At 47.1% G+C, this 15,091-nt stretch overlaps 1 protein-coding gene across 9 annotated transcripts in view; it reads right to left on the bottom strand.

The window, feature by feature from the left end:
* LOC119439862 (cytochrome P450 4V2) overlaps positions 1-15,091 on the bottom strand; it is a 335,721-nt gene that overhangs the window by 243,158 nt on the left and 77,472 nt on the right. Inside the window, exons 10-11 of one of the 9 annotated variants that reach the window (XM_049660276.1) lie at positions 12,255-12,434; positions 10,384-10,570 (exon numbers count right to left, since the gene is read on the bottom strand). The exons of 7 other annotated variants lie outside the window; for them this stretch is intronic. In XM_049660276.1, coding sequence (XP_049516233.1) covers positions 10,404-10,570; positions 12,255-12,434 — 347 coding nt within the window. In that variant the 3' untranslated portion in view covers positions 10,384-10,403. Of the gene's footprint in view, positions 1-10,383; positions 10,571-12,254; positions 12,435-15,091 lie in introns of those variants that run through there. One more of the 9 variants, XM_049660277.1, reaches the window with a different exon arrangement.

Here is a 15,091-nt window from a genome sequence, read left to right on the forward strand (position 1 = left end):
AACGAACGCCGAACTTATATAGATCAAACACACTTGTGCACCCGAAGAGCAACGATAAATCCAATAAAAACACAGAGCGACCTTCAAGAGGGGTGCGATACAAATGCTAAGATACACGCTTGTAGACTACCGAGGCACCTGACACGTGTGCATAATGTAGAAAAATACAAAAGTTCCTTCTGGGTATCAGCAAGTGACTGAAAACTAACGCAATCACCATCCTTAAAGGGACACTAAAGAGAAACCTGAAGTTGAGCTTAAATGGTAGATTATGCTTTCACGATCACAGCCATACCATTCTTACTGCAAACAGATGTTTAATAAGCGAGAAAATAGCGAAAAACTGAAGGATCGGTGCTGACGCCCCTTCGAAATTCCCGCACTACACGTTCGTGACGTCGGAGATTACAAATGCAGGCCGGTCGCGATTGGTCGAGAGCGATTTATCGCTGTTAATAAAACGCAAAATGAAATACACCTTAAACGTACATAAACAGCCTTTGCCAACTTTTTAAACCGTTTCAAGCGAGGAAGTACAAGTTTAGCACAAAATCAAATAAATAAGAAAAAATGGCATGGCGATACATGCGGCCGTGATAGTTTCGTAGTTTCGTTTTTGGTCAATGCATCGTCGCGCGCGCCTGTTCCGCTCTACGGTGTTGCGTGTTGCGTGGCTCGCAAAACGTTGACTTCGCGGGAAACAGCCAGAAAATGCCTCGCGTGTGTAGTGTTGAGGGCTGTATAAATGACCCAAGGCGCTTGTTCAGGGGCAGTGGCAGTGTTGACTCCATTGTGTCCTTTCATGTGGTGTCGCGCGGAGAGCCCCGGCTCCCCGGCGTTCTCAATGGCTCAGTGCTCTGCCGATGATAAAACGGCAAAACAGCCAGAGAAACCCATGGTGTGCTCTCTGCATTTCTCGCCCTTAGATTATGTGTATAATCTTGCCCTCGAAAGTATCTTGGCGTGCCCCAGAGGCCAGTTCTTTCTCGAGCAGCTGTTTGCTCAATGCGGCCTTCGTCAAACCCCCTACCGGTGCCCCTGCAGCAGCAAACTGGCGGCTCGGTGAGTGCTGAATGTCATTAAATAAAGCCACGAAATAAACATACCGAGTACGTGCGCAACTTTCTACGCTTGTTCTGTCGGGAACATCGTCGCCTGGCGGACCGCACGCTTCGCCTTCCATCGACGAAAACGAAGCTCTGCTTTCTCACCGCCGTCGCAGGCGGAAACACCTACCGCTCGAGCACGGAGGATCGTTTTCGCGCTCCGTTTCACTGAATATCGCTGAAATGCAGTCCTGCTTCCCTGGCAAGCTCTTCGTTGCAAGGTTCAGCGGCAGCAACGGTATCCATCGCGGCGAACGCAAACGCAGCGACCATGCATGCAGCCATGATGCATCCAGCGCCTCGGCCGTTTACGCAAGCGGTGACGTATCATGGCGCATTCTGATTCGCTGAGAGCAATGCAATCTGTGACGACACTACTTCAGCGCCAAATCTGGGGTGAGAGAAATTGAGGAAGAGATATTTGGTCTTTGTTTACGAATTTCTCCGCTAATAACTCATATTTTTGCACACAACAAAAACTGCATGCATTCCTGAAGGTCCCTCTTTTATTCCAGCTGAACTTCCTGTTTCTCTTTAGTGTCCCTTTAAAGCGTCACATGGCTACTGCCTCTACAACCTCTTTTCAGCTGGCCATTTTTTCTGCCAATAATCTGCTGTTACCCAGAAAGAACTTTTGTTTCTTTCCACGTGATACACACGTGTTAGGTGCCTCACTAGTCTACCAGCATGTATCTTAGCATTTGTATCGCACCCCTCTTGAAGGTCGCTCTGTGTTATTATTGGTTTTCTCGTTGCTCTTTGGGTGCGCACGTGTGTCTCATCTGTATGAGCTCGGCAATCGTTTCACTAAATAAACAGTCGTCAGTACCGCTTCGTGTTGTCTCTTTCTTTTTCTGGTGTGTTATTTGCGGTAACTTCCCAAATCATGAATCACCAAGCTGGCCTACACCCACACTCTTCTAAATGTTGGTCTACGTTCCCGCCAAATCGCCGCCGAGGAAGACCACATGCACAATTTGCCCACGGCTGCAGCAGGAAAGGACAGAACGGGGAGCACCAATGACGGAGCATGTAAATTGTGAGTCTATGTCATTGTGCGGACTGCAGGAGCGAATGCTTACCACGAGAGACTGCTTCCCATTGCAGCTGACCAGGCCGCCACATCCAAGAAACGTAACACGGCAACCATAACCAAGTCAGATAACAGTGAAATAAGACTCTGCAATCAATGACCGCATAAGGTCCACACAATACATTATACATTGGTGAAGATCCATATGGCAACAGTGAGCATTGACGTACATGGGTCGCTTAGCGCACATTCAGCTGTCCGACTACAGGCATAGTGCTTGCCTCCGTCACACATGGTGGTCTGGTAATGAGCGACAACAAGCAGCGCAAACAGATTGGGCGGCGTGTCCCACCTATTTGCACCGACAGTCACTGTTGAATATTAGCAACTTGCATTGCGAAGCAATCGGGTGACGCAGGCATCTACTGCCGCAGTCAACACAGCAACATGGACTACCCAGCATTTTACCATTAACTCCTTTCCAGGCTGCACGTTTCTTTTCTTTGGAGGGCCGCTAATGTATGGCTCACAGTCGGTGCCCCAATTTGTCTCAGTATGGACAAGTCGGTTTCGTGGGCATCACCTTCGGTAGCCACTTTTGCGGGCCACTTCACCCAGGTGGCTATCAACTTCACACACCTCAGATTATGTAAGCACGTATGCTGGTCTATGTTCATGCCAAATTGCAGCTGACGAAGGCGACAAGCAAAATTTGCACATGGCTACAGCAGGAAGGACAGAACGGGGAGCACCAATCACGGTGCGTGTAAATTGGGAGTCTATGTTGCTGTGCGAACTGCAGGGACTGCAGAGACTGCTTCCCAATGCAACTTACCAGGTCCCCACATCCGAGAAACGTAACACGGCGACCACGACCAAGTGGAACAGCAGCGAAACCAGACTCTGTAATCAATCACTTCAGTGTAGCTTGTGCTACACTGAAGGTCATCAAACAAGGCAAGGCTACACCCAGGCTATCGAGCAAGAAGAGCAATGGTGAATGAGACTAGGAATTAAATATGGCAATCAGAAAGCTTACGTTCATGAAAGAAGCCACTCGGCTCTGCAAGCACTGAAGGCCAAAAACATTAATAAAAGTCGAATGCTACATAGCACACGGTGCAACGGTTAATGCAAGACGCATGCCGATGCTGCATCCGCTATTTCTGGAGCGGAATTGCACATGGCAACATACACTAAGAAATACTGCTACTGATAAGGTATGCTACTAGACAGTGAATGGTATTAAGTATGAGCAAAGAATCGGTTGACCTTAATGTTTGGATGAGGAAGAATTATCCCTAACAAGAGTGGGGAATGAAAAAGCTTGCATGTGGAGAAAAAAATGTATACTTGGCACAAATGGAATTTGACATGACCAGGAAGCTGATTAAGGAAGGGCATACTGATCGAACTCTTTTGGCCAGCTTCGTCCGTGCTTGTTCAATGGCTACAGGTGCATCTCAACATGAAGAATTTCTAGACAGTCTTTGTTGAGGTACCTGGATGACTCGGCCAATATCCGTGCTGGTGGAATGATGGCTGAGGCTCTTTTCAGTTTTGACACAGTCATCCGGAGACTTGATATTTCATCCAAATACTTCTGCGTCCGCTTCTTTGTTTGTGGTGTAAAATCCTTGTAAATTTGGCTCCAGCCCCTTCCTGTCAGGGTAGATGGGGGCTCCTGTGATGAGGACAATGGTGTGCTTGGTGCAGATTCTGTTGAGACAGAACAGTAACACATGAGATACAGCACAGATTAGCCAAACTCATGCAGTGTTTTCTTTTATGTTTGAACCAATTATGCTGAACCATAAATGTGAAAAAACGTTCATATCATCTTCTACAAACAAATGACATGTATCTCAAGACTAGCGAGCCAATACAGTATATATTGAGCATATTTATTTCTGAACTTGGTGTTGTTTACCTTGTAGTAACAGCCAAAGTCCACACAATGGCCTTGTAGCAGGAAATAGCTTGTCTTTGGTGAGTGGAGTGTGTTGCTTTACACTGGTGCCATCCTCTTTACTGCATGTCTGGAACAGAAATTTTGATTGCATCAGAAATTGAAAAAGCACAATTTTGCAATATGAAATGCAAGAAGGTGAGACATGTAATGGTTTTAGACTGCACAACACATGCAAATGTACACTGTTTGTTCCAGGGTGCTTCATCAGCATGTTAATTAAATATTGGTACTGTCCATAAAATTTATGTCTGCTTAAATACAATGCGTGTCAACACCTTAAGTATTATTAGGATCACAAATGAGAGCATTTGTGCGCTCATTTATACACTAGAAGAGATCGCACTGCTGGTTTCACAAGCAAATGCAAGACAAACATGAAGCTATTAGAACTGCTGCACTTGCTTTCTGCACGAACGTGATGCACCACTTCATTACTGCAAAAATAAATGCCCCAAGGTAAATCAAACGAAACAGCAAGAACACTTGGAACCAACAAGTACGAAATATGGGTAAATGACGACCGCGTGCAACTGTTCAATACATTAAATTTCAGTACTTTCACTTCAATTTACGAAAAGGTTATCCGGTTTTGTGGCTACTCAGTCGCCTACGGCCACGGATACAACGAGATGAAAAATGTGACGGGCATTCCGATATCGCTCTCTTTTTTTCGTGATTGTGTTTGCATAACGACGGCCTCGCAACTAAAGATTTATTTCGGAAACAGCAACGGAGAGTCCTGACTGCCCATATGTAATGCAGGATCTAGTTCGTCAACTTGTCTCCGCCTGTAAGTTAACGAGACGAATATTACATAACGATTCAAGCAGCAGCGATGTTAAACGACTTACCGGTATTGCCATCCTCTCAGTCGCAGCAGAATCCGGTTCCCGTTTCGATGCATACTTGTTCCGCATGGCTCACTATCAAAACCTAGCTTTCTGACTTACATCTCCGCTCGCAAATCCGCCACTTCCCCGCAAGTTAAATAACGCGAGGTGTCGAAGCGCAATAAACTGGTTTTATCTCAAAATAAGCAACCAGCATAAGTGTACGAACCAATGAATCCGTGCTTGCCGTGTACGCGAAAATACCGGTAAAAATTTTAAATTCAGGCCAGAGGTCACGTGAGAGATCGATGATGCTGAGCGTTATTTTGTGTTTACAATGGCAAAAAAAGAACAGAGTTAGTGTTCAATAGTACAATCTCTAATTAAAAATAACAATTTTGTACTGTTTGTCAATTAACAAAAACGCTTCGATAAGCGCGGGAGAAAGTTTGTAGGTTAAAATTGCGCATATTACGGCGCCTCTAGTGGGATCTACCGAACTCACTTAGGCATATTTTCGAGGGGATGTACTATGCTTGTTTTGTTAGCAGCGATTTTTTCGCCCTCTGTGGCCATTTGGTGAACTCGCGAGTTTCCGGGGCCTGGCTCCCCTCCCACTGGGAAGTCGCGTTTGCACTCCGCCGTGCGTTCGCTTCCCGTGAATAGCGCGCGTCCCTCGCCCTCGCGCGCTTTCACTCGCACATACAGCATACGGCCAATGAGAGCTTTTTATTGCGATAGCAATTATATGGACACTTCAACCGGATTTCTGCCGTCGGCGTCGCCGTCGTCGTCGCCGTCGCCGTCGCCGTGAGGTTCCCTATAGATAAAATCTTCGCCGCGCGCCGTATGGCAGAGCGAAAGCGTGCGGGGACGCGCGCTATCACGGAGAGCGAACGCACTCAACCTCCCACGCGCAAGCAAGGAAGCCGGAAGCCAACGCCGGAGGGAGCGGGGGGGGGGGCACTTTTCCTCTGCCAACAACCGCGCTCGTCTCGCCCGCACGGTCTCTTATCTCCCCACGGCTCTGACCTTTATGCGCCGTGCATTCGCCGCTCAGTTTCCGTTGAAGCGAAAGACCGCACGTACCTTCGCCGCTGCGGCGTATATATGCGCTTGCTGCCAGCGTTTTGACAGTCGTTGTCTGCAGTCATTCAGTGTGATCTATTCACGTTTGTTTGTGCGCGCTCACACCACGCTTGTTCATTCAGTTAGTAATAGTCGGGCCACATTTTCCAACGCACGCTACACATGCAATGCTGCCCGGATCGGCAGTGCAGCGCTACAGGTGTGACCCTTCGCACGCGCTGCCCACAGGAAGCGCTTTTCATCAACACCACCGTTTCACACGCGCCTTCTCGTGGTCATCGAGTCTCTCTTCATGTCGGTCTACTTACGCCGCAGCACACCTGCTTACTTAATCAGCTCATGTTTACTACAATTCATATTGCTACCAAAGCCGCTCACCTTACTTCGTATGACATTGCTGTGTTGCTATCGCATTCATTGCTTCGCCCTTAGGGCGAAACTGACATTTTTTTTTGCTATTGCCGGACGCGACCATCGAAGAGTGAGCCAACAGCTTCGCTGTAAAAATATGTGTAGTCTAAAACACCTTGCGTGATGGCTATATCAGATGTATGTGCTGTAGCCCGCTCACAACGAATCGCTATATAGTGACTTGATGAAAACGGTCTGTTTCCCGTATGACACAGGGACATGTGTAGTACATTCAAGCGCTGTTCAGCTTATGTGTTTGTGTATGTGTGTGTGTGTTTTCGGCTCTCACTAAAAGCTGTTCGAGAGTCGCGATGTCGCTAGGCGGTGAAGTCCCCCCCCCTCTCACCGATGACGTAAGGAAAGCCAAATTTCACTGGTCTATAATCGTGGTCACTAAAGCATATGTGTCGCTTACTGCAGATGAAGAAAACGTGCTTTATTAATATCGTTGCACAGACAATATGTTTGGCCATCTTTTTTTTATTGCGATAGCAATTATAGGGACACCCCAGGCGAATGTGCACCGGCGGCGTCACCGTGATGTTCCGTATCAAGTCCGAGTGCGATAAGATCGCGGCCGCGCTCCGTATGCTGTAGGTGCAAGGGGAAGCTAGCGAGGGTGGGTGATGCGAGAAGGATGGTGGCTTGGTGCTGCGCCATCTTATGCGCGCAAGGGGAGGGAGGGGGCAGAGAGATGTGCGCGTGCTAGAAAGGGGGGGAGGGGCACAATCAAAGTAGTGCGCTTCTCCTTTTCTACTCCATCTGCCCTGGCTGAGCGCGAGCGCTCGCTCCCTATCTTGGATGTAATCGGCGGTGAGTTCGAAGGCTAGCCGACCCGACATAGCTGATGGCTTCGTGTGCGCTGTGTTTTTGCACACCTATAATTCACACTGAAACGAGAGGCAGCACGAAGGGGGATTCGCGTGAGATGTGAGATGTGTTCGCGCTTGCCTGTGCGGGCTTGGCAACGTGCTTGCTTGTTTAGTTAGCAAGTGAATCCTTACAGCCCTTTGTACAGCTGATAAAACTACTAACCTTACTTTGTGTAGCAGTCTATTTGCTATTGCAATCAATGCTTCGCCTGTCGATCGGGCGAAACTGCGACGTTTTTCTAGCTTTTATTGCCGTGAATGCCTCCTGTTACTATATACAAAAGCCCATGCTGCGGCTTAGCATTGATACTGTACAGCTGGAGAAGAGAATAGCGAGCTGTTAAAGATATTCAAGACGTTTGCTCAGAAGTCCCACCATTCTGTAATTGCCTAAATAGAGCATCTATAAATACATGCTGAAGTAACACTTTTTGCTTAAAATGCTTAAATATCACTTTTTTCTCTTTGTTCGCTCAGTAAAACTGGCTTTGAAACTTACATCTTCCCAGACCTGGTCCATTGGTCGTCGAGGCTTTCTCTCTTTCTCTCTCTACTTGCTAGTGTCTGCTGAATGCGGCTTGACGCTCAAGATTGTGGCTAGAGGGAGGCGATGCGGCAGTGTTTGTCTAAATGGACAACAGAGAACTGGGTGATGCGCGAAAGCTACCGACTTAGTTGAAAAGAAGGAAACTGCTTCACCAACGACGTAGCACTCCCATTGTGGTAGAGCAGGTTCAAACAGAAGGCCAGAACGCTTAGAATAAATGAGTAATTTGGGTTTTTTGAGATAGTCAATATTGTATCGGCAAGAACAACCGCGTGTTTTCGTGCATTCTCTCCGGGGAACTCCTCCCTCCAGACTTGTCATTTGACCTGCAAGGTATTTGACCTACTAACTTTTTTAATTCATAAATTATGCTAAACGCAAATTGAAAGTTTTCAGGCCTTCACCTCATAGCCCTTTACCTTTCATTACTCACAAAACTGCAGTAAAGGCAAAACTTGCCGCTGCAGCCCGCGATGGATGTGCCCAATGAAAAACATGCAGCCCGGAGAGTTCGACATGGTCAAGTTCCACCGACTGTGCAGAAGGATACGTGCAGAAGGACGAAAAAAACTGGTGGTGGTTAAAAGTTACAGGACAGTAAAGCAGCCACAGGTGTTTCATCCCAACAGGTGCATCCACTTACCGCTCTCAATTTTCTCTGTGTTACATAGGGATGCGGGTATTCTTTTATTGCGTAACGTGAACCATACAGGTACCAGTTCCAGTCGAGCATCTTCAGCATCACTGCCATGGTGAACATAACATAACAAATCACACTCAAGTGTATGACTATAGTAACGGTTTTTAATCTATAAATTTATTAATCTGAGCATGGAGAATGAGATGTGAAGTGTCTCTGAACGTATAGACAGAGCTTGTTATGACAGAGGGGTTATTCACAAATACAGTTACTTCCGGTAACTGTTTACTCATCAACGACAACAGCTGCATTTTAAAAAATAATGCAAGTAAATTGCGCGTATATATTTTTCGCTGTGTTTTCTTTTTATGCCCTCACTGCACATCTAGACTGTTTTGGTAACGCTTGCTGTGACTGGACGCTCGCGTGACGCCGGTTCAGCACGATCTATAATTTGTATAGCAGGTAAGCTGGAGTTAGGGCATAATCTATTCTTCCGCTGTCTTTCCTGACTGTTTTAACAGCGAAGCTGTTTAACCTGGGCGTTTACCGTCAGGTGTAACGCCGAAATGTGGGCCGACCTTGGTGGTAGTGAAGAAAGGGTCCAAACGCAATGGCACATACCCCCTGTAAACTAGAGAAGCTGTTTGAGGATGGTCCGTCGATTGCACGCCGGAAAACCTTCGCCTGGCGACTGACGTCACCATGTGTCACGTAGCAACGCTTCGCCCCAGCTGCGCCGACCGCGCCGAGCTTCGCCACAGCTGCGGGAGCCGTGGCGTCATCACGCGCGCCGCATCACTTCGCCTTAGCTTTGTCGAGCCACGAAGTCACCGCACCGTGCGGAGTGGTTGTCGCGGCTGCGCAGAGGAGGAGCTAAGCCATGACGTCACTGCGCCGACCCACGGGATGTATAGCTGCGCGTCGCCGCTGCGGTGACACAAAAACCACGCCGTCTCCGCAGCGAGCACATCGCCGCGAACATGGGGCGGCCGAAGAAGAGCGTCACTCCCGAAAAAAGAGAAAGCGCGGCGCGAAAGCCGCCGCGCCACTACTCGAAAGCTTGTGAGACGACTTCGGTCCGATCCCGAGTACCGCGCCGCCGAGGCGGCGGCGAAACGTCGGCGATTCGCAGAAGATCCGGAGTTACGAGCCCGCGAAACCGAGCAAAAGCGTTTGAGCGTCCAGATACTTTAAGGACCGAGTGTTCGTTGCTCGTTGGGCTGTCGATGATTCCGGTTTGATGTTGCGCAAAACGTGGCCGAATCTCGAAGCATAACCTCGCAAAAACTTGGCCGAACCGAGATAAAGCTAGGTGGTGTTGCCAGCTTCGCTGTTTACCCAGTCTTCGCTCCACTAGTGTGAAGCAGCCGCCTACTTTTTTTAAGACATTTACTCTTATAGCGAGTTACCCTCACTTTTACGTGCCGGGTATGTGCTTCTAGTCTCTTTCGTAGACCGATCCCGCAGATAGTGCAGTCTGAAAATGTGGCCCGTTCCGCTCGGTATGTGCCGTAAAAAAGTGGACGCCAATCCCGAAGATAGTGCAGTAAAAATTTAAGCAAAACATACACTCCTACTTTCTTTACGTGATACGATGCCGTGCGCAGTGACTCCGCTTCATTCTCACAACTAACTCCCTCAGGAAGGCATTGTCTTTCATCGACGTCAACGACAGGTTGAATCACCTTCTTACTTTTGTTAGTGTCTTTTCGTTTTCTTTTATTAATAGATTCTTTAGTCACTTGAGTTCATTTTTGATGATTGTGATAAGCGGCCGTTCACTAGTCCATTTCCCCACTTGGTCATCATTTAATAAACATCGATAGCAGCTGCATTCCAGCGCATAGTTTTTCCCAAATATAAAGCGACGTCCGTTTCGTCAAAGTGATAACAATTTTATTCATGTTTGGTTGCGCTTGCGGAACAACACAGGTAGTCCTCCTTTGGCTTTAAGAGAAATATCAAACGTCATCTCCAGCTCTTGCAGTGGGCGCGTGGATTCGACAGTAAACTTGGACAATATCTTCACCAGCACAATCTTGATTTCCATCATAACGAACTTTTGACCTGAAAAAGATAAAAGGCGCCTTCAGAACATTTAGAGATAGGAGGCCAAATGCGACTACTCTCATGTACATAATATTAGGTTCACGTTGCAAAACTTCAGGCTCTCGAAGTCTTACACTAAGGTATCTCTCTTTATTTCTTTGTCTCTCGACACAAATACGGAGACACTATTAGTTAAAATATTTCCCTCTCCTTCCATCGCCTTTCGTTTGCCTTGAATTTCAGTAACCCTAGAACACAAGCCAAGACATGAACATCGCCAACAAGTAGTGATTGCGTAACTGTTTAATTAATTATGTTTAGTATAGGGACACAATACTGCCTCCGGCCAACACCGGCAATCTTCTACTATACATTAATTACCTGTATAGTTACCTACATGCTCTAAATAAGCGTATTGCCTTATTACTCACCTAAGTCTTGCCGATTTTAAATTATTGACTGTCATCTTTTAAGACACATCCACTAAACTAGCAAGATATCTGTTACTGCGATCTGTCGCGAAATGTATTTTTAGCGTTCCACGTAGCTTTGTTTCACACTGCGCATAAGGAAGGCTTTCTGAGAAAACAATGCCTGGAAGGCCAATGCATTTCACCGTACACCTAGGGCACGGCTATTTCAGAACTGAATCATGCTTCGGCGTAGCTACTAAGTGGAGACACGTTTTTCACTGAGCACCTTCTGTTTTAAAACTGCAGCACCCCTTCTAAATAACTTGGTTCATTCGAATTATGAAGTTAATCGGTGATTACTGCACAACTTCTGGGTCCGTGTTCAAAAAACTTTTCGTTGATATGTGTTGTTTGTCGATGTCCGACCACCTTTGCTAGGCCGGACATTACGACTGACTGGAACCTCTTCCTTTCGAACAGATTTAACATATTCTTATGAATACGGGTCATGATGTCCACAAGCAGGAATTTTGCGTCAACGAAACAATATGTTCTTAATACCTAACGCACTATCTTATTTAAGCATTTAAAATATTCGCTCAAATGCCGGATACAAGAAGCAAGAAGCAAGTTTTAAATCACCTGGAAGAAGTTTAGCTACATCTATGCATTGCCTATCACGCAAGCTCGATAACCGCCATGCTGCCGCTGCACGCAGACACTATAGCGCCAGGTTTAGTTAAACTAATTATTGTATGAGAATGTATGAACACCGACATTTACTGCACTGTGTGCGATGTGTTACAGTCCAGCTAGCTAGCGAGGCGTGGCAACAGTGGTGTTGACTGTTGATCCGCATTCAAGTATATATCGAATAAAAAATTATGCATATCTTACGCACTGTGGGAATCAACGCAAGTGAAGCTGTTACGAGCCGTGAAGACAAAACGGCGAATCACATTATAAGGCCTGATTCACACAGCCGTCATCTGCCCCGCCCTGTTTCATCAGGTTTCTTCCCCTGTTACGCCTTCCTGCTTAGCAATTTTCCATAGCAATTGCATTTAAATTTGCTTTGCATTTTCATCGCAATTAGCGTAATCTTTTCGTGTAGTTATTAGAAGTCAAATTATCTCCGGCATGTTGCATAGATTAGTGAGGCGCTGGAAAATTTCAACACTGCGCTCGCGGTTAGCATGATTATTATGGCATGCACATGTGGCCTTAAAGACCCATATACATGTATATAAATATAGCGCGGGGACCCTAGAGTGGGCCAGCTTGCTTACCTAAGCAATTCTTTGGCCCTGCAGAGAAGGGAACGTAGCTGAAGGGGTGGTGATAGGTATCCTCGTCCGACAGAAACCTCTCCGGTACGTACTCTTCTGGTCTTTCAAATTCGTTTGGATTTCGGTGCAGGCTGAACAAGTTGATAAAGCAGGAAACACCTTTCGGCAAGGTGCACCCATCTGAAGAGCAAAAAGTTGCAGTACAGTATCAACTTCCAAATTGGCAATTCCCTTGGCCTTATCCGTTGCCTTTAACCACCCGATTCATGGCCAATTCCCCACTGTGGGTATTCGCCACAACCACTAAGCTAAACAACAATAGCAAAAATAACGCAGAACACTTTAAGCGGTAACACTGATACTTCAAAATGTTCTTCTCATCCTCTTCTTTCTGGGGTATTACGTGCCAAAACCAATTCTGATTATAAGGCACGCCGTAGTGGAGGGCTCCGGATTAATTTTGACCATCTGGGGTTCTTTAACGTGCACTAAAACGCAAACACACGGGCCTTTTTGCATTTTGCCTCCTTCGAAATGCGGCCGCCGCGGCCGGGGTTCGATTACGCGACCTCGGGCTCAGAAGCGCAACGCCTTAGATAACTGAGCCACCGCGGCGGGTCTTTAAGTTGTGGTGTCCTTAAGATAACTATCCAGATAACGGCGATGTATGTGTCGCATTCAGCATAACATTTAACACTGCGATTTCGCATTTGACAGAAAACACTGTAAATACATTTTGTAAGGGTGGTCTAAATCATTTCCGTAAAGGAAAATATTTATGAGCTAGCTATACAATACGTTACAAATACACCACTCGTTCTTCAACAAATATGTTAGTTAACGTAGCGAAGCAAGCTTGCCCCATCAAACCCATCATAACAAAAATAAAAGTCGCAGTTTCGACCAAAAGGCGAAGCATCGATTACGATAGCAAATTAGTGGACAGCTATACGAAGCAAGGATCACAGTTTTATTGGCCGTATAAACTTCTGAACATACGCATACTAACTAATTAACAAGCATGGTGTCACGCGCGTACAAGCAAACATGATCACATCTGACTCGATGTGTTCACGTTCAGCAGCAGCGAGAATTGACCTTCGCGCTATACCGCCGCGTTGGCTTAGAGGGCTATGGCGTTGCGGTGCTAAGCACGATGTCACGGGATGAAATCCCAGCCGCGGCGGCCGCATTTCGATGGGGCCGTAATGCAAAAGCACCCATGTCCTGTGCATTGGGCGTCGTTAAAGATCCCCTGGCGGTCAAAATTAAAGCGGAGTCCCCTACTGCGGCGTGCCTCATAATCAAATCGTGGTTTTGGCACGTAAAACTCCAGAATCAACCTTCGTTCTGCCTCTCTTCCCGCCAACTAAGCCGCGAAAACACAGCGCACGGCGGACTCTGTCTCCGATGCAGATGGCTTTCAAGATAGGGCGGCCCGCGCGGGCGCGCGATGCGGCCCCGTCCGCGAGGAGTAGTAACCCCCCCCCCCCTCCCCTTGGAGCCTGGCGCGCGAGGGAAGACGGCGCGCTTCCTTTCCGCTTTCTTCCCTTGCGTAAGGGAAATTGGGCTGCCATCGCCGGTTCACCCTCGCACGCTTTTATTCGCACATACAGCATACGGCGCGCGGCGACGATTTTATCGCCTTGGACTTTATACGGAACCTCATGGCGACGGCGAGGGCTACGGCAGAAATGCGCCTGGAGTGTTCATAAATTGCTATCGTAATAAAAGCTTGGTCGTCTCATGCCACTACCAACCTTTTTTTTTTCTTCTTTTTTTACGCAACGCGGTGCTTTTGTCTTGCTCTTTTGCAGAAGTATTACTAATGCAAGGTTTACATTTGTATGTAATCATGAAGTACTGGCAACAATTCTGTCACTGGCTCCGTCACAAGATATAAACTGTTTAATAATTTTAAAAAATCTGAACATCAGGTGATACAATAGCCTTTCGGCAATTAAGCACTGTTCGTAAATGTGATTTAAAGGGGGCCTGAAACCACTTTTTATCGAAGTGGACAAAGACAGTTTAGGTGAAAATAGGCTATTTCCGAAATACTTCGCTGCAAAAAGTACGTCAATGCGTTCAGCAGAAGCGGAGTTATTGGCAATCAAACAGCCTCCGCTGTGCTCCCCCTTCCTTCTACAATGCCTTGCACTGTGAAGGCTACGGCGGAGTGGGGCGGGCCCACAACCACAACCACAAACAATGCCTTCGAAACGTCACCGTGGCGCGCATTTCAAATTTCCGATTTTGGTGCCTACGACGCGCTAAACCTAAGCCAAACGCGGTTGTCCTCAGCGAGCCGCAGTGCGCTTAGCCAGCGGACTCGTGGCGTCGCGTCACTTCGCGGCGGCCGCGGTGTAACCGACCGCAGCGACCAATAACAGCCGAGTATTGCAATGTGCTGTATTGCGTAATAAAGCACACAAAAGAGACTGAGGATCATTGCTCTGTTGAAACGAGGGCGTTTGAGAGAAAGGTGACTTCGCGCTCCGTTTGCGAGCTCCACGCACCGCGTACGATAACAAAACTTGGCTGAGATGTTCACAGCAGCGTATGCTACCCACGGACTATGTTATTTCACCAAGCCCGAGGGGTGATTCAGGGCCCCTTTAACAGACAATGTGCAATAAAGCACCGCTACAAAACAGCACGTACTGTAGTTTCTGTGATTTGGCACACGTCAGTCAATCAAGTCTATGCAATGCAGAAGAACTAAAAAATACAAATATATGCTGCATGTCAATACCTCGATATAATGTAACGACTGGGTTTTTAGAGATAGTTAGTTTAGAGATATCTGTAATTACCCTAATACGGCGACACAGTGT

This window comes from Dermacentor silvarum, chromosome 1, assembly GCF_013339745.2.
Source record: "Dermacentor silvarum isolate Dsil-2018 chromosome 1, BIME_Dsil_1.4, whole genome shotgun sequence".
NCBI lineage: Eukaryota > Metazoa > Arthropoda > Arachnida > Ixodida > Ixodidae > Dermacentor > Dermacentor silvarum.